The sequence below is a fragment of the Camelus dromedarius genome, chromosome 5, assembly GCF_036321535.1.
Source record: "Camelus dromedarius isolate mCamDro1 chromosome 5, mCamDro1.pat, whole genome shotgun sequence".
Lineage (NCBI taxonomy): Eukaryota > Metazoa > Chordata > Mammalia > Artiodactyla > Camelidae > Camelus > Camelus dromedarius.
In genome coordinates this window covers 68,787,907-68,812,226 of record NC_087440.1, presented here as the reverse complement: position 1 = coordinate 68,812,226, position 24,320 = coordinate 68,787,907, and the positions used below count along the sequence as shown (strand labels likewise).

The 24,320-nt window shown below is 33.9% G+C and overlaps 1 protein-coding gene across 10 annotated transcripts in view; it reads left to right on the top strand.

Moving 5' to 3' along the window:
• NUMB (NUMB endocytic adaptor protein) overlaps positions 1-24,320 on the top strand; it is a 157,378-nt gene that overhangs the window by 93,888 nt on the left and 39,170 nt on the right. For all 10 annotated transcript variants that reach the window (XM_064486097.1, XM_031454007.2, XM_031454008.2 and 7 more), the window contains one exon: positions 7,781-7,921. In XM_064486097.1, the coding sequence (XP_064342167.1) occupies positions 7,796-7,921 (126 nt within the window). In that variant the 5' untranslated portion in view covers positions 7,781-7,795. The remainder of the gene's footprint in view (positions 1-7,780; positions 7,922-24,320) is intronic.

Below are 24,320 nucleotides of genomic sequence, written 5' to 3'. Positions count from 1 at the left end.
TAGATCTAGACAATCACAAAACAGCAAATCAAGCAATGATTGGTAGTTTTGCCAAATTCCGTAATGTAAATATAAATACTTCTACCGTGGTCGATTTCAAGCTACTAACATGAAGTCACTGAACGTGACATTGAGAAGAGATATACAATAGCCTAGCATTAGATGGTATTTCTGCCAAACATACAAAATCATAAATGACCCCAAGAGCACAATAGTGAAATGTAGCAAAAAAAAAAAAAAAAAAAAAGTAAGTGATGAGTTTTTAGTATTTATTACCTTTGTTTAAAAATAACAAGTTTATATAATTGAATTTTTAATAAAAGCTGTGTTTAACACCTAGTTTACAAACTTGCTGAAAATTTAACAGTTGGATCTTGTCAACAAGCACATCACTGTGAATAATCTGGCTATTTATTTTCTATCTCCTTCGTAGGGCATTTTTGTTCTATATTTGTTTACTAGCATGGTAGGCAGTCAATAAATGCTTGTTGAATAAACTTTATTTAAAATATTTGAGGTCTTTTATATGTAATTTAAAATTCATTTAAACAAATGTACTAGGTGTTAAGACATAAACTTTGTTGAAATGTAAACTTTTTTCCTTCATTTTAAAATAGGAAGTATTTTTCATAACAATAGCATAAATTTATTTCTCTGAGTTATTGGGCCTCAATTATAAATAAAAGCATGTTGCTCTGAAAGGAGTAGAAAGATTTTCAAATTTGCCTTGCTGAGACTTTTCTGTTTTTCCTGTTCTTTACAGTCAGATCTATTACATGATAAAATTATTATAAAATCAGCTTCTTTATCATACCATGGCATAGTATTTTAGTTCAGAGAGTAGGAAAGTAAAATATTACAAATAGAAAATATAGGGTGAAGACAGAGAAAAGTGAGAAAGCCGCAGCATATTTGAAAGGCCTTATCTTCATAGAATTATGCAAAGATGTGTTAGGAGACGAGGCTGGGAAAAGGTTGGGTTCCAGTTCTAGAAGCTCCTGAATGCCAGTCTCAGAAATTAAATTTTGGGACCTTCAACAGTTTTTGAACACATTCAAGGATAAATTTTAGGAATATTAATCTGGCATCACTATGTTGGAAGGTCCGAGGAAAGAGGGCTTGGAGTCTAAGGGTTGTTGCAGACATTCATGGACGAAGTGGTTTTCCTACCAGGGCAGTTAGGAATAGGAGGGAATGGCAGAGTGTCAGAGATATTGGTGCCTATTCGCATCAATAGCACCAGTGGATGGACTTGGTATGGAAGAATTGTGAAAAAATGTCAGAGATGAGCCTTAAACTTTGCTATTGTCACTTTAAAGCATTGATGGATGTAAAGATGTTATGTAGAAATAGGAAAATCAGGAAGAAGAGCTTGTTTTAAGATAAATTTGAATTAGAGTTCAAAGTACAAAACTGGACTTGACAAAGTCAGGACTAGATATGAACTCTCTCTGGGAGATAGAAAAGAATTTATGCTTATAATTAATTGAGTTTTAACCTGTTTTTTTTTTAAATCTCTGTTCAGTATGTAATGTGAGAATTCAAAGAAGGAAAGATACAGTTTGCTATGAACTTCAAATTTACATATTGACGGGGCATTTTTAGTTTGCTATAAGGTGACTTAACGTTGATTGATTTTCAAATGTTAACTAACGCTGTGTTTATTAGAAAAACTCCATGTGGTCATGATACATTTTTTATGTATCGTTTGGTTTGATTTACTGAAACTTTGTTGAGAATTTCTGAATGTATGTTCATGAGAGATACTGGTCTGTCTATTTAAAAAGCTGACTTTTAAAATAATGTCTTTGTCTGGTTTTGGTCTCAGGATAATCTTAACCTGATAGAATGATTTGAGAAATACTCCTTTCTCAATTGTTTTGGAAGAGTTTGTGTATAATTGGTATAATTTCTTCCTTAAATATTTGGTAGAATTCACCAGTGAATCCATTTAGCCCAGGAGTTGTATTTGTGAAAAGATTTTAAAATATAAATTCAATTTCTATTGAGGTTATCTATTTCTTTTTCTTTTTCTTTTTTTTTCTGGGGAAGCTGTTTGTGCAGTTTATTATTGAGGTTATCTGTTACTTTGTCTTTTTCTTTTTTTTCTGGGGAAGCTGTTTGTGCAGTTTATTTTATTTTTATTGAAGTCAGTTTACAATGTTATGTCAATTTCTGGTGTACAGTACAATACTTGAGTCACACAGGAACATACATATATTCATTTTCATACTCTTTTTAACCATAAGCTACTACAAGCTATTGAACATAGTTCCCTGTGCTATACAGTATAAACTTATTGTTTATTTATTTTATATATGGTAGTTAGTATCTGCAGATCTTGAACTCCCAGTTTATCCCTTTATTTCTTTTTGAGTAAGCTGTGAAAGTTTGAAACTTGCAAGGAGTTTTTCCATTTTATTTGAGTTGTTGAATTTATTGCTTAAACTTGTTCATAATATTCCCTTATTATTCTTCTTAATATCTGTAAAATCTATAGTGTTGACACCTCTCTCATTCTTGATACTGGTAATTTGTATTTTTTTTCCCCTGAATAATCCGGCTACAAGTTTATCAGTTTTTAAAAAATCTTCTGAAAAAACTAGCATTTGGCTTCCTTTTCTCTATTTTTCTATTTTCCTACTTCATTGCTTTCTGCTCTAACCCCTACTGTTTCCTTTTTTTTTTCTGCTTAATTTGCATGTCTTTGTCCCTTTAGTTTATATAGGTAGGAGCTAAAGTCACTGTTTTAAGTAAGACCTTTCTTTTTTCTAATATAGACGTATAGTGTAGGGTTTCTCAATAGTGGCACTATTGATATTTTAAGCTGGATAATTCTTTGTTGTCAGGGGCTGTCCTGGGCATTATAGAATGTTTAGCAGTATTTCTGGCCACTATTTATAAGATGCCAGTAGCATCTCACTAGTGACAAGTTTGTTGTCCCCTAATGCAAGACTGTTCCCTGGTTCAGAACCCCTGATTTAGTGCTATGAATTTCTGAGTACTCCTTTTGTGGCATCCCACAAATTTTGATATATTATGTTTTCATTCAGTTCAAAATACTGTCTACATTCCTTTTTTATTTTACTTTGACCCATGGGCTATTTTGAAATGTATTTTTTAGTTTCCAAATATTTGGCAACTTAATTCCATTGTGATCAGAGATCATAGAATGATCATACTTTGTATGACTTGAAGCTTTTTAAATTTGAGACTTGTTTTATGGCCCAGAGTATGGTCTATAGTTGGTAAATGTTCCACATGCATTTAAAGAAGGTGTATTCTGTTGTCATGGGGTAGAATGCTCTATAAAAGTCAATCAGGTCATGTTGGCCAATAATGTTTTTCATTCAGGTCTTGCTGTTTATACTCTTGATGATTTTATTCCTACTTATTCCATTAACTATTGAAAAGTTAACTATTGAAAACTATTGAAAAGGGATATATAGCCACTCCAGCTTTCTTTTGAATTATATTAATATGGTATATTTTTTTTTATCCTTTTGCTCTGAACCTATTTGTGTCTTTATGTTCTAAGTGGGTTTATTGTAGGCAGCATATAGTTGGGTCTTGCTTTTTTATCCAGTTCGATGAAGAGCTAATTAGCGTTTAACTACTGGGGAACTAGTGTCACTGCTAAAGGTGCTGTCTCCCCTATTCCTGATTCCACTGAGGGAACATGTGGCGATGGGGGCCAGCGTTCAGGACCATGGTGGACGGTTGGAGGTCTTGTGAATACTGTTGGATCCTCCTTGCTGTGCCCACCTGGAACTGGGCAGAGGCACATGAAGGCAGGCCAACCATCTGGGGACCCTGCGGGAAGCCAACAACTGTGCCTGAGAGAGATGAGACTTTTGAAATCTTGACTTGCACTGTTATTGACCAGTGGAAATGTTCACTGGCCTTAGTACTCTGTTTAACCAGTTGTTGGATTGTGGAAGATTAAGCATTGCAAAATTTTAATCACTGGTATGGATATATTAATTCATGCTGGCCAGTTAAATGATGTTTGCACCTCTATCATGTTTGAGTGTGCTGGGTTTAATTCTATTTGCTGTATCCTAACTCTAACCCTAAAAAATAAAGTAATGATGAGATCATCACAAGAAAAGTTTTGCCTATAATGAGTTTATAGTTCTCCTGACCTCTCCCCTGAACTTCAGGTTTATACACATAGTAAATTTTCTAACAGTTTTTACTGACCCAGATGAATTGGTTCAGAGGGCAGTCCCTTAAGGAATGCGAGATAAGAGTTGATGATTTAACTTTAAATTAATGTGATTGAGGCAACACTGGTGTACCCAAATACAGAAATTTGAGTAAAGGAGCAAGACTTAAAAATATAATTGGGAAATGATCATAGCTGGGGTAGTAGTTTGTGTTGATTATTTCTCCAAGAATGATAGTACAAATAGGAGAACACCAATCGAGGACTAATACTTGGGGAATACCCTCAATGGGTGGGAGAAAGTAGAGGAAGCCCTGAAAGCATCAGTAAGAACAGAGGTGAAGAAAATAAACCAGAGGAGTAGAATACTGAGTTGGGGGCGGGGAGGCAGAGAGGAAAGAAGTGTACAAAGGAGAGCTGGAATTGTGGTGTCAAGTTTTGCAGAGCATTTAAGGAATGAGAACATATAAGTCAGAGAAAGCAGAGCTTGTCTGTCTGAAGCTGTGACAGGGACCTGAAGACCCACCTGAGTTGTGGCCAGCCTCCTAACCTCCTTCTCTTTCCTTCCAAAACAACCGGTGGTCCCTAGGTCTCCTCTGCAGAAATCCGTGGGCTATGTAAAGCATAGTTCAAGAATTACTGACATCTAATACTCTTTGTAGAAATGCTGATAGCAAACCATTTTAGTGCTGTGAAAGTGGCAAGATATTTCGATCCCCAAATTGGTTGACAACTTCCAGTCTATTCTCTTATTGGTCAATAGAATAATACCACAGTAAATAGCTGCCCAAATAGCAAATAAACTTGTACTAGAGCTATTTAGACAAAGGTTGGATGTTTTCCTTTAAGGGAAGTTGTCAAAGTGGTTCCTTTGTCAATGGGAGGTTGGCCTACTATTAAATGCAGTCTCTTCCAACACTGATGATTCTCTGGTCTTATATGTCTACATTTATCCTACCTAGTAAATATCATCAAATATGATGGTATCTACTTTATCTTTCATTTCTTCAAATTAATAGTATGCCATATATATGATACACACTGTATTAGGATACAAGGGTACTATTTAAACAAATAAGTTTAAACAAATAAGACAGTCTACCATTAGGGAAATAGAAAATTGCTGTAAGATTTGATGACTGCAGTAACATAGGTAAGCAGAGGGTGTTAATGGGAATCACATGAAATGGAAGGACTCAGACAAGATGGGGGCTTGTGAGAAAAAAAAAAAATGCTAGCTTCTTTGAAGGCTCTGAGCTGACTCTTTAAAGGTGAGTAGACTTTAGCCAGAAACAAACAGGGAAAAGTTAGCTAGGCAGAGGAAGGAAAATGTACAGAGGCTCTGGAAGAGGGCATACATGATTTGGAGAACTGTAAGTAGTTTAGAATGGCTGGAGCTTAGCAAGTGAATCAGAACTGGTGAGTGAAACCAGATGAAAAAGGACTATGTTTGCCGCAGTTAGGAGTTTGGACTTTATCTTAAAAGTGATGTGAAGCAATTCAAGGATTTTAAGCAGAGTAATTGCATGGTCAGATCTATATTTTAGAAAGCACTCTGGTGGTAGTCAGGAGAACAGATTGCAATGGACCTCTCTTGGAAGCAAAGAGGGCATTAAGTTATTAGACTTTGCAATGATGTAAACAAAAATGAGGAGAATAGAACTGATGTGGTGGGTGGAGAAATTAATTCAAGATACACTAAGGAGGTAAAATCAGTAGTTTTTGGTCAGAGAAAAAGTAAAAGCAAGAATGGCTTTCAGGTGTCTGGCTTGGCCAGCCAGGTAGATATGTAGTCTTTTTTGCTAAGAGAAATAAAAAGAAAGGAGTCATACAAGCTTTTTGCCTCAAGATCCTTAGAATGCCAACTTGAGCAAAGCTGTAGGTACTTTTCATTTTTCTTTTATTTGCATTTATGTGTATTTTTAAAATGTGATATAAAGGACTATAGCAGGATGTATTATCAGGGAGGGCTGTGGAATTTTTTCTGAAAGTCTATTAGATTAAAGTAGACTCATTTAAGGTAGTTTGGGAATGAGTGATCTACTTAAAGGCAAAGGAATGGATTACCTTTTGTCCAGTCTTTTGATTATTTACTATCTATCTCATCTACATATAAATCACCTTTGAATTGAGAAATAAATTCATTTTTAGAAAATCCAGGCATTTTTACATTACCATTCATCTGTCAGAATTTTTACCTTTTAAGAAGATATGTGGTAAGATTGGCTTGTCTATGTAAATTAGCTAATTTGATAATAGTTCTGCTGTGGTATTATGCACTTCAAAATACAAAGTGATTTCCCTCAGAATGCAAACTTTGATTTTCAAGTCTTTCATTGGTGTCATGTGGGAATTAATGTTCAATCCTTTGCTATTTAACACTCTTGACAGAGAGGATATTCCCTTTATATAGCTTTGGCACATCATTTTCTCGAGTTAAGATCTCTTTTTAGGCTGGTTGGGGTGCTTAAACCCGCAATGCTCCTTAACAGAAAACTAAAGGTATTGGTTTCAGATTTTGAGATTTACTGTATAAAGGGACACTTATTCATTATGTTTACTTGGCTCTTGAATGCTCCTTTGTTTCTTATCAGATAGGTCTTCCTTCCCTGTAGTTTTGTGATTTCTACTGTGCCTTTGAAAGCATTAGAGAAGTGCCTCTTCCAGTAACAAAACAAAAACACTTACTGTAGCTTAATACTTTTTAATTTACGGAGTCAACAATGAGACTTGGACCTTTGTCCCTAAAAACTATTAGATTACTTTTGTGTCTGTAACGAGTATAGATATGAAATTATATTCTGATACTATACTGCTTGCAAGAAATTTCTTCTTTAGAAGAATTTAATCCTGGTAGAACTTTTTCTTCTTTAAATATTTTTAAGCTTTTTGTTTACCTCTTTTTAGCACGTATTTTATTTAAATGTGTAATTTTTATGTTTTTTGGGGGGTGGTATTAGGTTTGTTCGTTTATTTATTTTAATGGAGTTACTGAGGATTGAAACCACAACCTCATGCATGCTAAGCACACACTCCACTACTGAGGTAAATATGTTTAAAGGAAACTTTATTTTATTTCTTTTTATAAAATATATTCTATCAAAAGGCTTTTCTAGCTCCTGCTTTGCTTAGTGCCTTCTAATAGTAAGCAAAAAATAGTCCCAAATTTCAGTATTTCAGAATGATTTTATCCTAATAAAGATGAAAGTTTTCAGAATATTTTCAGAAATTGCTAGCAGTCTATAATTTTGGCATGCATGTACAGATTTCCTTATTCAGGAGTTAGAATGAATTTGAGAGTGGGGATACTCATTGGATTATTACTGTAAAAATGTTTGAAAATTCTTAGAATAACATTTCTTCAAATCCTAATAGAGATTATTATCATTTTATAAGAACTAGTATTCTAATTGTCTTCTCAGAAAGCGAAATGATTTGTTTGTGTGAAGTTAGAGTTACCCTAAGAGAAAGTACACTAATTGCTCATTTCCCCCCAAAATAAACTCTTTAATTTGGGATTCTAGTTTTTTTTAATTAGTGTAGTAATCTAAACTTTAACTTATGTGAGAAGATAATAACTTTGTTTTCATATTTCTTTTACTCTATCTGCAGGTTATAAAAATTAAAATGAATAAACTACGGCAAAGTTTTAGGAGAAAGAAAGATGTTTATGTTCCAGAGGCCAGTCGTCCACATCAGTGGCAGACAGATGAAGAAGGAGTTCGTACTGGGAAATGTAGCTTTCCAGTTAAGGTAAGAGCTCATGTTTCTGTAAATCTAGATGTGGAAAAGTTTTGACAGTTTACTGTATGTGAAATTCCATTAATTGGGGCAGTTAAAAAAGAACGCTCTGAAAGTTAATCCCTTTATATTCTGCTTCAGTGGTAGAATTAGTAAGAAGAAAAATAGATTATAATGAATGAGTTTTCTCTTTATATTTAAACAGGAATTTCTGGTATATAATACGGAATCACTACAAATAAGATCGCTTTTGATGAGAATACTAATCTTGAAATATCTGTAAATCCTGAATTATCAAGAATCAAAGTATTTTCAGTGGGATATGCTTACTAAGTGGTGGGGCAGAGGGAGCAGGAGTCTGCTTAAATACAGGCCTGGTGTGTTCTAGAAAATCTTAAATCAGAAGAGTTAAATCAAAAGAGATTTTCTCTTTAATCTTGTGACTTTTAATCATACAGAAGTCGTTTAAACTAATGCCTTCATTTGTCAGATCGGAAAATGGAAGCTTAAAGAGGCTAAGAACATAGTGAAGCTCTAGAGATGAGGTTCCATGCAGGTGCTTTTTGTTACTGCTACTTGAAACTGGAGAAGAAGGGTTTATAATTAAGGTCATGGAAGGAATAAATGTCCATACTCTACTGTTTAGTGAAAAGAAGCAATTACAGTAATTATATAAATATGCTGTGAGATGTATTAAGTATAGGTAAAAAAAAAAAAAAGGAACTAAACCAAAATGTTAATATCTTGAAGAAAAAAATTTAATATAAAGTGTTAGTATTTTTCTCTATTTTTTATAATATTCTTATGTGTGAATATTCTTATTGTGATATTCTCTTCCATTTTATTGCCTCAGTATTATTTATTGAAATGTGGACTAAAGCTTCAGAAAGAAAAAAAAAATCTATGTGACAGGAAAAGTGATTTTTAGAATCTACAGGTTAAAATGATACATGGTTTTTAAAATACACAAATTTTCCACCATATGTCAATAACTAAACATTTTCCTGATTACTTAGCTTTTTTGTCTGTGCAACTTGTTTGCTGAAACTTCTTTTGTAGGAATAATAAACTTGAATATTTAATTTTATATGCTTAGTATTATATTAAAATATGAAAGTAAAAAACACCTCTCTTACATAAAAATTAACACTCTTCTCTACTACCCTCCCCCCTAGCAAAATAGTAGGTTCATTTTGATTACACAAGTTGAGTATTAAGTATATGAAAGTGGGTACTTTTAGACATTCTTGATTGCTTGAAGTATACAGTGCAACCTCATGGGGGGGCAATTTGGAAGTATCAGTTAAAATTTTAAATGCAGTTTTCATTGACCAGCAGTTTTACTCTTAAGAATAACATTTAAATACATTGATAGATAAATACTGGCATGAGTGATCATTCTAACATCGTTTGTAATAGCAAAAATCTGGACATAAGTTAAATACCATAATTCTGGGATTGGATAAAGAAATCATGACATCCATTAAGTGGAGTTCTTTGCCACTATTAAAAAAAAGAATAAGGTAGATCTATATTCACATATTTGGTAAATTATTTTGAACACCTATTATGTGCCAGACAAATGCTAAGTGGTAAGCAGATAAGCATCTTGCTCTTGTGGAGTTTAGAGTCTCCTTGTGGGAGAGACAGACTTTAATTAGATATTTGCATTAATAGTACATGATTACAAACCAGATAAGTGCTTTTAAAAAGAGGAACCTGGTTCTGTAAGAGCATGTAGCAAAAAAAATTTAACCTAAACTAGGGTACAGGGAAGGCTTCCCTGAGAGAGTGACCTGATATCTAAAGATTGAGTAGGAATGAATTAGGTTCAAAGATAGGCAGAGTGTTTCAAAATTATAAAAAGTGTATGTGCATGGACCCTAGTGGTGAGAGGAAGGAATGATATTGAAGAGCTAAAGGAAGTCTGTAGTTTAGGAAGTTATATGAGAAGAATGTGGGAAGTAGTAGGGCCCACATTCTTTGTAGGCCATGTTAAGGATTTTGGACTTTTAGAGTAAGGGGTAACCCTTAAATGGTATGTGTTTCATTATTTGTTTGTTTGTTTGTTTGTTTGTTTGTTTTATTGTGGTAAAATATACGTAATGTAAAATTTACCATTTTAACCATTTGTAAGTGTACAGTACAGTGATATTAACAGCATTCATACTGTTGTGCAGTCATCAGCTCTACCTCTAGAACCTTTTCATCTTCCCAAACTGGGACTCTGGCTGCAGTTATTTGGAGGTAGCCGATAGTGGATGCAAGGAGTCTAGTGAAGGATCCCTAATCCAAGGAGAGATAATGGTAGGCTGGACTAGGGTGTAAGGTTGATACCTCCTTTATTGTCCCAAACCGATAGAAGTGATGATCATTGATATAGGAAACACTGAAAGAATATTCTTATTCTCTGCATGTGCTTAAGAAGGATGATTTTGGTGCATTATTAAGTGATAACGACAAGGTACAGTACAGTTTATATAGAAAGATTCTGTTTGTAGTTAAAAAGAAAAATCGTATATATGCTTATACATTTAAGAGATAATCTGTAAGAAGATGACACAGGTAACTCAACTACAGAATGGGAATGAAAGATTAGGAATCTTTTACTTTTCAATGTATATCTTTTGGAACTAGTGACATTTCTTCTCATGAGCATATATCATATTTGTAATAAGCATATATATTTTTAAAATTTTTCATTCACAGGATTCTAAGAGGCTGGTATACAGTGTTGAAATAATTGTAGTAGAGTTAACTGAAGCACTCTATTGGCTATGAAATATATAGCTGTAAAGTATTTTGTATGAGATAAGTAAGGTTCAAAATCTTTCAGTGTAGTTCTTGTTTGTCATAAGAAACAGCTGATTGGGATGTGCTTTAAAGATAAACACATAAGATACAAGGTTATACCTTACACGGGTAGGGAAGCTTATTTAGGGCATTTTTGTTTGGTCTTTTCCAAATGGCCTTTTGAAATCCTTTCTGTAAGACATTCATCCTGTCTGCTATGTTGTGCCCTCCCCTTACTGCCTTCCTTCCCCAACCCATCCTATCCCACCCCATCCCATAAATTTATGTACAAGTGACCCAGGGTAGGAAGGAGAATCAGAACCTGAAAATTTCCATAGCTTAGAAATTGATGCATTTCCTCAGTCAGAGTTAGCTGTCAAATGATGTCTTATCTGGCCTTTCCTTAGAGACCACTAAATTCTGAACTAGTCATAAATTGGTATAAAAAGTTTCCCATATAGGCAACTAGTAGGGTAGCAGGCATGCTCATGGAAGGAGAACATGTTTGGGGGTAGAGAAGATGAGTTTCTTTTGAGGTACACACCAGACATGCACATGCAGATCCTCACTGACTTCAAAACCATCCTGAACTTTGATTTTGAAGTTACAAATAAATTTTAGTGCGTAGGTGAGTTTGCAAATATGGAATCCTCGAATAATGAGGGTTGGTTGTATATAAATGATTGTTGAAGTCATGAGTAAGTGACATTGCCTAGGGGAAGTGAGAATAGAAGAAGGCCTGGCCATCATTCAAAAATCCACAAATGACAAATGCTGGAGAGGCTGTGGAGAAAAGGGAACCCTCCTACGCTGTTGGTGGGAATGCAGTTTGGTCCAGCCACTGTGGAAAACAGTATGGAGATTCCGCAAAAGACTAGAAATAGACTTACCATATAGCCCAGGAATCCCACTCCTGGGCATATATCCAGAAGGAACCCTACTTCAGGATGACACCTGCACCCCAATGTTCATAGCAGCATTATTTACAATAGCCAAGACAGGGAAACAGCCTAAGTGTCCATCAATAGATGACTGGATAAAGAAGATGTGGTATATTTATACAATGGAATACTACTCAGCCATAAAAACCAACAGCATAATGCCATTTGCAGCAACATGGATGTTCCTGGAGAATGTCATTCTAAGTGAAGTAAGCCAGAAAGAGAAAGAAAAATACCATATGAGGTGGCTCATATGTGGAATCTAAAACAAACAAACAAACAAACAAACAAACAAACAAACAAAGCATAAATACAAAACAGAAATAGACTCACAGGCATAGAATACAAACTTGTGATTGCCAAGGGGGCGGGGGTTGGGAAGAGATAGACTGGGATTTCAAAATTGTAGAATAGATAAACAAGATTATACTGTATAGCACAGGGAAATATATACAAGATCTTATGGTAGCCCACAGAGAGAAAAAAATGTGACAATGAATATATATATGTTCATGTACAAATGAAAAATTGTGCTCCACACTGGAATTTGACACAACATTGTAAAATGATTATAAATCAGTAAAAAATGTTAAAAAAAAAAAAAAAACTTTCCATAGGTCAGACAAGTGGCCTCCATCACGCTGAAAAATAAAATCAAGACTTGTACATTAAAAAAAAAAAAAAAATAGAAGAAGGCCTGGGACAAACCTAGAAGGAACAGGCAGTAAAATAGATATCTTCAAAGGAAAATAAGAATGAAGCCAGAGAGAAGGGAAGCCAGGAGAATGTGGTCTCAGAAGCCAAGGTTTCAAGGAAGGAGAAAGTGGTCAGATGCTATAAAGAGATCAGGTAAGAAATCCAACTTCATTAGATTAAATATTTGAAAGTCTTGGTGACTTATAGTGAAGTCATGAGGATGTAGTCTAGATTTAGGAGTGAATGGATACAAAATAAGGAGACAGCAAGTCTAGAGATTACCAACTCAAGAAGTTTGTCAGACAAGTTTGTGTGAGGTTGGGGAGGGGTGGGGGAAGCATTTCAAGAGGTACAAGGAAACTTCTGGTGGTAATGGCTGTCTGTTACACTGATGGTGATGATGGTTTCTCTGGTTAGGGTACTTAGCAAATTGTATACTTTAAACATGTATAGTTTATTTTATGTCAGTTATACCTCAAGAAGGCAGTTAAATTTTGTTTTTAATGAAAAAGTTTGTCTTCAAAAGTGAGCAGAAAGGCAGAGTAACAAAGAGGGTGTGATGCTGAATAACTGTGTGTGTGTGTGTGTTTTAAGTTTTATTAGATATAATTTACATACCATGAAATATACTCATTTGAATTGTGTAAATCACTGGTGGTTTGCTTTTATGTTGAATTTTGTTTTTAAGATGGGAGAGACTTAAGATAGTTACAGGTCTTTACAAAGAGGCATGTAAAGAGTGGATTCGTTTTGTGGTTGTTTTCTTTTCTTTCCCATTATGATTTATCACAAGATACTGAATGTAGTTCCCTGTGCTATACAGTAGGACCTTGTTGCTTATCGTATTTTATATAGGGTGATTCGATCTGCTAATCCCAAACTCCTAACTCTTCTCTCTGACACTACTTTCCCCTTTGATAACCGTAAGTTTGTTTTCTGTGTCTGTGAGTCTGTTTCTATTTTGTAAATAAGTTCATTTGTATCATTTTTTAGATTCCACATATAAGTGATATCAAATTGTATTTGTCTTCCTCTGACTTATTTCACTTAATATGATCATCTGTAGATCCATCCATGTTGCTGCAAATGGCATAATTTCTTTTTTATGGCTGAGTAGTAGTGTATATCTATACCACATCTTCTTTGGAGAGTAGGTTAGTTTTAGACTGAAGGAAGGATGCTGCTTTTATTTTAACAGTCACAAAGGTAGAAAACAGGGTATATGCACTTAAATTTATAGTGTTGGTGGATTGAGATGGATGGAGTTCTATTCTAAAGACGTATTTTCTCAAGGAAATGGGAAGTGAAGACATCTGTAGAAGAGTGAGGAGAAAGGTTATGGAATTAGGTTTTGAAGACAGTGGCATAACTACTCTAGAGAATGGACAATATAGAATATGCAGTTACTAAACATTGTGAAATGATTATAAATCAATAAAAATGTTTTAAAAAAAGAATATGCAGTTACTAGAAATAGAAATGCAGTTACTAGACATTAATCAAGTGAAACTACAACTGGTTTGAGCTCTGCCTTGTATAAATATATTAGTGCTTATGTGAGTATAATAACTTATTATAAAGTAGTGATTAATTAGAGTAAAGTAGCTTTCAGAGCTTTACTTGCAATTCCATTTGCTAGTATAACAGATACAATTTTTTAATGGAGAAAATTTTAATGTTAAAAGTGAAATGTTCCCTATAAAAACTTTATCTGGTGGTTCTCAAAGTGAGGTTCCTAAAATTTTTCATGGTATCCTGAAGTAGTTTCTTTTCCAACTATATATCTGTGTGAAGCCAGGTTTTCTTCATATACTTAACCAAAATGACATATTGCGACACATTAAATGTAAATACAAATATGAGAATTCAGTTTTCTTCTGTTAAGCCAGATACTAAAGAGATTTGCAAAAATGTGAAACAGTGCCACTGTTTGTGTGTGTGTGTGTGTGTGTGTGTGTGGAATTTTTTGAGGTGGAATATATAGTTATTTTTATTAAAAATATTATTTATGTTAACATGTAATTGGGTTTATTATTTTAAAACTAAATATATATTTTTTAATTTTAAGTTATATTTTCCTTTAACAGAGGCACTGTGGATTGAACCCAGGACCTCATACACACCAAGCGTGTGCCCTATCGCTGAGCTGTACTCCCTCGAATTAAATATTTTTTAAGTTCTTATTTTTAATTTCTATTATAGTAATTATCAGTGGATAGAACTGACCCCAAAATTTTTTGGCATCCTCAGTGTAATGGGTCCTGAGACCAAATAATTTGAGAACTATTGATTTAAATAGTATGTTTCATCAACTAAAGTGATATAGTAAGAATCTACCTGTAATTGCCTAATAACATTATATTTTAAGAAGCTTGTATTAATTTTGGCTGTTAAATAAATTAGTGGAATCCAAAACAGTTCATCAATCCTCTTTTTTTTTTTTTTTTAACTTTTTTTAGGGGGAGCTAGTTAGGTTTATTTATTTATTTTAATGGAGGTTCTGGGGTCATTGAACCCATGACCTCATGCATGCTAGGCATGCACTCTACCACTGAGCTATACCCTCTCCCTGATCCTCTAACTTGTAATTAAAATCTTAATTCTCTGATTATGTAGAATATATAGAATGCAAAAATGGGCCTTCTGTTACGTAGATTCTGAAGGTTATGTATCTTCAAATTTGGAAGGATAGAGATTAAGGGGCTGGATACAGAATTTATACTTATTAGTATAAATTGGTCTAATTATTTTAATTACTATTTTGTCAGTAAATATTCACTGTTAAATGAGATGGAGGGACTTTCTTATCCCTTTGGTTTAGGTTTATAAACCTAAACCAGGAATTGTGCTGGTATTACAAACAGAAGAGACCAAATGGAGAGCTGAGCATATGAATGCTAGACTTGAATGTTTTTACCTCCTAGACCAACGTTTTGCTGTATTAAGTGATCTACCAGTGGTTTAGGGGCCCAATCCTTTTCAAGATAAGAACTGCTATTGTGCTAGAAGTTATAACGTAGTATTTTAATAACAGGCCTTTCTTATTGTGTATAACCATATAGCCATGGCACAAAATATAGAGCTCTTACTATTTCAGTATTTCTAAGAGGTTAGTTGTGGCTTACTTAACCTATAACACTTAATAATCTGTGATTTCAGAAGATTTTGGTGCAAAATGTTAGGCCAAACTAAAAGCTGCTAAATATAATATATTAGGAAAAAATGCACACATGCAGAAAGTAAAAAGTAAAATGGGAAAATAATCACAGATGTTATATCAAGGGAATACTATTAAGCCTTTAATGAAGAGATAAAAGTCATGCTTTATCTGTTCATCAAAGCCTTTCAGTTCATTTGATAAGCTTACCAATTCATTTTATGTATATATATATATATATTATATATATATATCATTCTAAAACTTGACAGAGCATCAGAGAAGGAAACTACAGACTAAATTTATAGATACAACACAGAACTCTTGATAAAATATTAATAAGCCAAATCTAGCAATCCAATTAAAGAATAATTTATACCCTCACTCATTATTATCAAAAGATAAAGGGAACGAATATGTTTTATATCAGAATGGGACAGGTCTTTACAAGCATACACACAGAGACTTCCCACTACTTTCCATTGGCTAAGATTGAATCAAATCAAATTCATAGTTGTAAGAAAAATCCAGGAAGCAGTTATTTGGTGTTTTCAGTCTGGAAACCGGTTCTTCTGGCAGAGAAACCAGTTGAAAGAATAGCTGCCATGTAGGCAACTAGCAATGCCAGGCCCAGTCACTGTATCATACCTAATCTTACGTATCTTTCCTCTTGATCTTTCTGTCCTTTTTCTTACTGCCACTGCTTTAATCAGGTCCTCATCTTTATTTTCTCCCTTAGACTACTATAAAAACTCTTGACTGTTTTTCTTGCTTTCTTCCTTGGAAGGAATAGACCGTCCAGATTATTATTTTAGTGCTGTATTAGTGATCTTCCTAAATTGCAAATACAGTTATGTCACTTACCTGCTTCCTGTCCTTCAGTGACTCTGTAATAAAGTTTTAGAGAGACACCTAGACTTCTCTAAAAGTATACACTTTTAGCCAAACTACCTGAGTTTGAGTTTTCTCTGTGCCAGTTAATAACTTAGCCTCTCTGTGCCTCCATTTTTCATCTATAAAATGAGGACTAGTACTAAAACTAGTATAAGTGTTATGAAAATTAAATTAGTACAGTACGTGAGAAAGCACAACACTGTCATGTAGTGAGTGCACCATAAATGTTTTACTGCTGCCGCTCTTGTTATTGGTTAGATGCCAGCTGAATACTGGAGTTTTTAATCTGCATTTATTTCTTAGGTTATTTTCCCTTAATTGATTTTTTGACACTGCAAGTTAAATATCTTCTCTTAAATAGGAACCAGAGCTTTTACAATATAGATGTTTGATGCCTGAGGAATTACTTACACATTGGTCACCAACCTCTCCTACCTTTAAAAATTCTGTTCATCCCAAGAGATTTTCTGCTGCTTATAATTTTATTGCCTGAGTGTAACAATCTTCTGCATACACAATAATGTTTTATTTCAAAGCTGCCTCCTGCTATAAAACTTAAGTTAATGTCCAGCTGTATGAAATAAATCAACTAAAGTGACATTTAGTTGAACAGATACATTGTTCTCACAGCTAAGGTTGCTAGCATGCTGGCAATGACAACTATGCCATAATTTGCTCTTTCTGAAACATTAAAAATTTGGGAAAATGTGTCCTTGGATCAGAGCAATGAGATATTTCATACAAGTTTGTAACATAAATTGTGAAATGTTTTATGGTTTATTCTTCCCAAGCATTTTAGTTACTCATGATTTGCTGTATATTTTGCAAAGAAGTTTCAGCTCCGTTCAGTGACTCTTAAGAATTGATTTTCTTTGTGACATAAGATGCAGTTAAGAGTTCTGTTACGTGATATTGTTAGGGAATCCTTGATAATACCTGATTATTTGAAGCCAGGACTTGAACTCCAGTTGTCTAGATTTAGAGGGTTGTGTTTTTAAGCACTATATTATAATTGTATAACATAATATGTTAATGAAAAATTACTTCACTAAAACAGTGTTGAATATAATTTAAACTTAAATTTTTTTTTCATTAAAGTGATATATACTTGTGGCTAAAAAATGACACCTTCCCTACCCCTAGCCCCACTCCACAGTGACATTTTTAACTATTTTAATTTCTGCTTCCCATTGGTAATATTTTAATTTCTTTAGACAATATGGTTTTACTGTCTGTTCTTCATTTCCCCATGTTTATTATCCATTCCCCACTAGAGAGAAGAGAAAGGATGATTTAACCCACACATCCTGCCCTTCCTTCTTCTTTGTCCCTTCTCCACTCAGACTTTTGGGATTAGATTATTTTTAGTTTTTTTCCCTTGGTTTCCTATACTTGTAAAGTTTCTATTCTATTAATTTTAGATGGTACCCCTTGACTCCCCACTGCCATATAAGGTAAAAATACTAAAACCCTTTATTCTCTTACCTTCAAACTTAAATCAGCCATAGTTTTATTTTTAACATTGTGTAGGTCAGTAACACTTACATTCTGTCCTACAACCATAAATTGTCTCCCTTTCTTTGTCTTGAGTTGATTATAAATGTTTTCATTGTTATGACTCTTATTAATGTAGCAAGAAGTAATGTGTTACATTTTCTTCTTTATGAGTCCATAATTCATTGATATATTCAAAAGATACTCACTGAGTGCCGGCTGTGTATCAGGCAATATTCTAGGCACTGGGAACACAGGGAACAAAACAGACAAAATTCCTGCACAGTGTGTACATTCTAGTGGGAGTTAACAATGAACAATTAAATATATACAGAGTACCTGCTATATAAAAAGGGAAGTAGGGATTAGGGAAGAGGGTGAGATTTAAATTAGTATGGTCAGGGAAGCCCCCGCTGAAAAATGTGACTTTTGAGCAAAGACCCAAAGAAAGTAAGAAAGCAAGCATTCAGGTTCCTGAGGAAGCAGATTGTAGACAGAGGGGGCTGCAACTGCAGAGGCTCCAGGGCAGGAGAATACCTGGTGTGTTGGAGGCACAACAGGGAGGCCAGTGTTTTCAGAGCAGATGGCACAAGTAGAGATGAGATCCGGTAAGTAGCAGGGTGCCCGGTTATGCATGTAGCTTAGTACTTTCCAATACTGTCAGACCTATCACCTGCATTTTTATTACAAATATTTTATACTCCTTATACTGTACTAAATAAAATGTATACATAGTATAACCTGCTTATGCTTACATAATTAAATATACAAAGAAGAAACAAAAGAAATTTTTAGTAAAGTAATTGAACGTAACTATACTAAAAGACCTAACATAGTACATCTTTACATAGAATGAGATAGCTGCAAATGTAGACTGATATAATATATCGGTAACTCATATAGCACAAATGGATTGCAAATGGTGGTAGTGTCTTCTGAAATGGTAAACAACTTGTGGTAAAAATTCTTACCAGAGTATAGTCTTCCCATTGATTGACACAGCAATTGCATTTGTGCAAAAAATACTGTGTGTATGTAAAATGGAGTTAGGATCTAATCTAAAATAATTCCAAGTAGGTTTTTTAATCTATTACAAGTGAATGTCCAGTAGGGCATTGAAATGTCATACAAGAAGCAGGCTGTCTGTCATCTGTGGCCCATTGCTCACTACCTACCAGTAATTTTCCCAGTCATTACCAAAAATGCCCCCATACATTTCCTAAACCTCCCTTTGAAAAACCACTAGTGTAGGGCCTTGTAGACTACTTTAAGGACTTTAACTTTTATTTAGAGTAAAATGGGAAGCCAATGGAGAGTCTTGAGCAGAGGGATGACTTTGTATGACTTATATTTTAAAAGGTTCTCTGAGTCTTGTACTGAGAATCAATTGTAGAAGAGCAAGGATGAAAGCAGAGAGAGCAGTATAGAGACCACTGCAAAAATCCAGGCAAAAGATGATGGTGGCTAACATCAGGGTGGTAGTAGTGGGAGTGGTGACAAGGCATCAGATTCTGGATGTATTTTATAGATAGAGATGGTAGCATTTATTGATGGATTAGATTGATGAAGCATTTATTGATGGATTAGATTTATGAAGTATCACAGAGAGAAAGAGAAATCAAGAATGGTGCCAAAGTTTTGATCCTGAGCAATTGGAAGAGTAGAGTTGCCATATGTTGTTTTGGGGAAGACTGTTTGTAGAAGAGTAAATTTGTGAATGGAGGTTATCATCAGACATTCAGTTTTGCTTCTGTTATAAATGATATATTTTTAAAAATTTCATTTTCTGCTTATTGCTAATATAGAAATACAATTGACTTTTAAAAATTGAAATATGATTGACATATAACATTATATTAGTTTCAGGTGTACAAAACAATGATTAGATATTTGTATATATTGCAAAATGATAACAGTTGACTTTTATATCTGGTGACCTTGCCAATAAACTCACTTATTAATTCTAGTAATTTACTTGTACATTCTTTTGGATTTTCTATGAATGCAATTATATGTACTGTGAATAATTATAGTTGTATTTCTTACATTCCACTCCTTATACTTCTAATTTCTTTTTGTTCCCTCATTGCAGTTGTCAGAGTCTGGTGTACAGTACTGAGTAGAATTGGTGATACCAAAACTCCTTGCCTCATTCCTGATCCTGTCGCAGTTTATCAAAGATTAAATAAGTCCCCTTCTATTCTTGGTTAAGAAATAATTTTAAAATTATAAATGGAAACTAATTTTTATCAAAAGCTTTTTTTGCACCTATTGAAATGATTATATGGTTTTTATCTTTAATTCTGTTAGGTGGTAAATTACACTTACTAGATTTTTTTTTTGAGTGGTCAACCAGCCTTTCATTCTTGGAATAAACTCAACTTGATCCATATCTATCATGATCAAATTGGGTTTGAGTATATCACTTGGATGACGTTTGCTAATATTTTGTTCAGAAATCTGACATCTATATTTCTGAGACAGATTGGTCTGTTAGTTTCCTTTGTTATAATGCCTTTGCCAGGTTTTGTATTAACATAATAGAGGCTGAATTACAGTTTTGGCAAGGCTCTGTCTCCCTCTGGTTTACTTCCACTCCTAGGGCATACTTCTCCAGGTGTTCCAGCTGAGAGGCTGTAGTATTCACTGGAACCTATCTTTGAGTAGATCCTGAACTCTCATTCTTCACCCCTCAGCAAACTGAAAATGCTAAAAACTCATTCTGTTTAACATGTTCCTCTGTTTCATATAGTTCTTGTGGATTAGTAGTTTTAGAGAGTTGATCAGATTTAGTTTTGATTTTTCTTTTTTTCCAGGAATACTTCATTGGTGGTGTGGACTATTATCATAAAGCACATAATAGCTGATTATCTGTCTTTTTGTGGTGACAGGACTCATTGATGATCATTGCCTGCGATTATTAAATCATTAAGGGTTGTAAAATGATGATACTCCAGTTCTGTCATCCCTTCATTTATCAGCTATAATATTTCTATAAAACAGAATTCCCCATATTTACTGTTTGGTTAGCAGTAGTATAGTTTAATTAGGAAAGGCAGGGTAATTTCATTTATGAAAAAAATACTACGCTGTTAGGAAGATCAGGCCACACTTCAGCGATAGGCAGTGTGACCAAAATGGATGACTCCCCCATTTGATTGACCCTCTTTTTTAAAAAGAATACCGTTAAGTTAATGTATGTAAGCATAATAAACTATAGGTCATTATTTAAATAGGAGGGTTGTAGAGGTATTGTTGAGATAGTTGAATGATGATAGCTCTGCCTGGAACTCAAAAAATCAGAGTTCTATTCCTGGCTCTGTTAATTTACTTAGTTATATGACCTTATCTAAGTCAGTTAACTTTTTTGACACCTGGTGTCACATTTGGAAAGTGAAGTTTTTTAATCTCTCTAAGTTCTTGTAAACTTTAAACTTATGTGACTTGATTTAATATATATGCTTAGTTTAGATCGTTTGTTCAAATGTAACTATACTACAGGTTTGTACTTAAAGGTTGTTCATTTTAGTTTCATTTAACTACTCATTTTTGATTAAAGACCCCAAACAAGTTTGATGTCATGTTCTGCACATCTGTGTCCTATATTTTCTATATAACATAGGCTATGTATGTATGATAATATGCCTTATAGCTTCTTATAAATTAATGATTATTATGTCACTTTTTGTTAATGTTAGGAACTGCTGACTGTATAGTCTCTCACATCAGAGCTCTGCATTTCTTCTCTATGGATAACAGTACCAAAGCAGGGGGAGAATCTACTTTTTAAATAATTTTTTTCAAGAAAAGGAAAAATGACTTAATTCATCCAAGAATGAAATTCCACATGCTAGTTTTTCTAAACTACAGTTTTGTGAATAAAAGTCCCTTACTCAGAGGGAATTTGGAAAAGCTATACGGACAAAGGAAGTCCCAGTGTCAAATATTTTGGCCATTAAAGCATAAATCAGCTGCAACTCTTCAGTGAGATAGTGTCTCAGAGAAGAGAAGAGACCTCTTCAGTAATGTTTTTTTTCAGTTGGCATGTTTTTCTCATAGTCTAGGAAGACACAAGGCTGATTTCCATCTCCATATTTCTAAAATAGATTATGCAACTAAGAGTCCATATATGAGATATTTTTGTTCTCTTCTTCCTCCCAAGTCTTCCCTCCTTTTTTTTCTCGGCTTAAATACCCATATGTGACCAGTTGCATCAGTCAAGATGACAGAATAAAATCCTTTGGAACACTCTGAAACCTGTATTAATTTCTTAATACCTAAAGGCAACTCAGAGATCATAAATCCCTACTTTTTCATTGTATTATTAATATAAAGTGGAAAGAGATTAAATAATTTGCAGGTAGTATTAGAAATGAACCTTAATAAAGAAAAAGAAAGAAAACATGGATATATGATAGTAAAGATAAGAAAGAGGGGAGACCCAATTACAGACTCAAGTATATGAATACTGTATCATTTATGCTGATAAATTTAAATATTTAGATTAAGGATGTTCTAGGAAAATATACACTATTAAAATTAGCTAAAGAAGAAGCATAAAAGTTAAATAGGCCACTAATCATGAGGGAAATAGTTTTGGGGTTTTAACAACTTTCTCTGTCTCCCCCAAAAGACTGAGTATAAATGGTTTCACAGGTCAATTCTTTCACAACCCTGAAGAATAACTGTTATGCTAACTAACTATACCAGAGCACATAGGAGAAAAAAAAAGAGGAGTTTCCAAAAAATTTTAATGACATTAACAAAATCCTGATACAACTACCTAACAAAAATAGCACAAAAACAAAAGATCACAGATCACAGATCAACTCCACTTAAGATGAAAACGTAGGCAGAAAAAAAAAAGAGAGATCTAAAAGTATACTAAAGACCAAAGTAGGATTTAACTCAAGAACTCACAAACGATTTAGTAACAGGAAATTTGATATAGGTCATCACATTGATGGGCCTAAGAGGAAAAAGACTTTATCATTGCAATGCAGGCAAAGTTGAAGGACTTACACTTCCTGATTTGAAGACTTAGTACAAAGCTATAGTAATGAAAACATTGTAGTACTAGCATAAGGACAGATGTATGGAATAATGGAATAGAACTGAGAGTGCAGAAATTAACCTAAACATCTATGGCCAGTTGACTTCTGACAAGAGTACAAGACCATTCAGTGGGGAAAGAATAGTCTCTTCAGCAAATGGTGATGAAACAACTGGATATCCAAAAATTAGTTGGACCCTACCTCATACCACATACAAAAATTAATTCAAAATGGATCAGCAACCTGAATATAAGACTAAAACCCATAAATTTCTTAGAAGAAAGCATAGGGGGTAAACCTTCATGACCACCTTAAGTATTATGGCACCAAAAAGCATGAGCAAGAAAAAAGAAAAACTAGATAAATTGGACTTCATTAAAGTTAAAAAAATTTGTACATCAAAGGATGTTACCAAGGAAGTGAAAAGACAACTACAGACTGGGAGAAAATATTTGGAAATCAAATGTCTGGTAAAAGTCTAGTATCCAGAATATAGAAAAGAACCTGATTTTAAAATGGGTAAAGGGCTTGAACCAAAGATGATATACAGGTGGCCAACAAGCACATGAAAGTATATTCAACACCATTAGTCATTAAGGAAATACATACCAAAACCACAATAAAGTAACTCATTATACCCACTTGGATGCCTCTGCTTAAAAAAATAGAAAACAAAAAGGAAAACAAGTGTTGATGAGGATGTGGAAGAAACTAGAACCCTCTTACATTGCTAGTGAGAGCACAGAATGGTTTAGCTTCTGTGGAAAGTGTTTTAGCAGCTCCTCAAAAAGCTAAACATAGAGTTACCATATGGCTCAGCAATTCCACTGCTAGCTGTATACCCAAAAGAATAAAAAACAGGTACTCCAGTAAATACAAGTACACTCATATCTGTAACATCACATTAATAACACTAGCTAGAAGATGGAAACAGCCCAAATGCTCCTCAGTGGAAGAATGGAAAAACCAACTATGGAAATACTTATTACTCAGTTATAAAAAGCAATAAAGTACCCATACATACTACAGTGTGGTGACCTCAAAAACAGTATGCTAAATGAAATACTTGTGTCAGACACAAAAGGTCACATATTGTATGATTCCATTTATGTGAAATATCCAGAATAAATTAATCCATAAAGACAGAATTTAGGTTATTGGTTGCTAGGGGCTGTGAGGAGGGGCAATGGGAAGCAAATGCTTAGTGTACAGTTTTCCTTTTGGTGTAAAGAAAATGTCTTGGGGCTAGATAAAGGTGGTGATTGTACAACATTGTGAATGTATTAAATACCACTGAATTATTCACTTTAAAATGGTTAATTCTATGTGATGTGGATTACATCTCAATTTTTAAAAAACGTTTAAAATGTTATTATTCAATT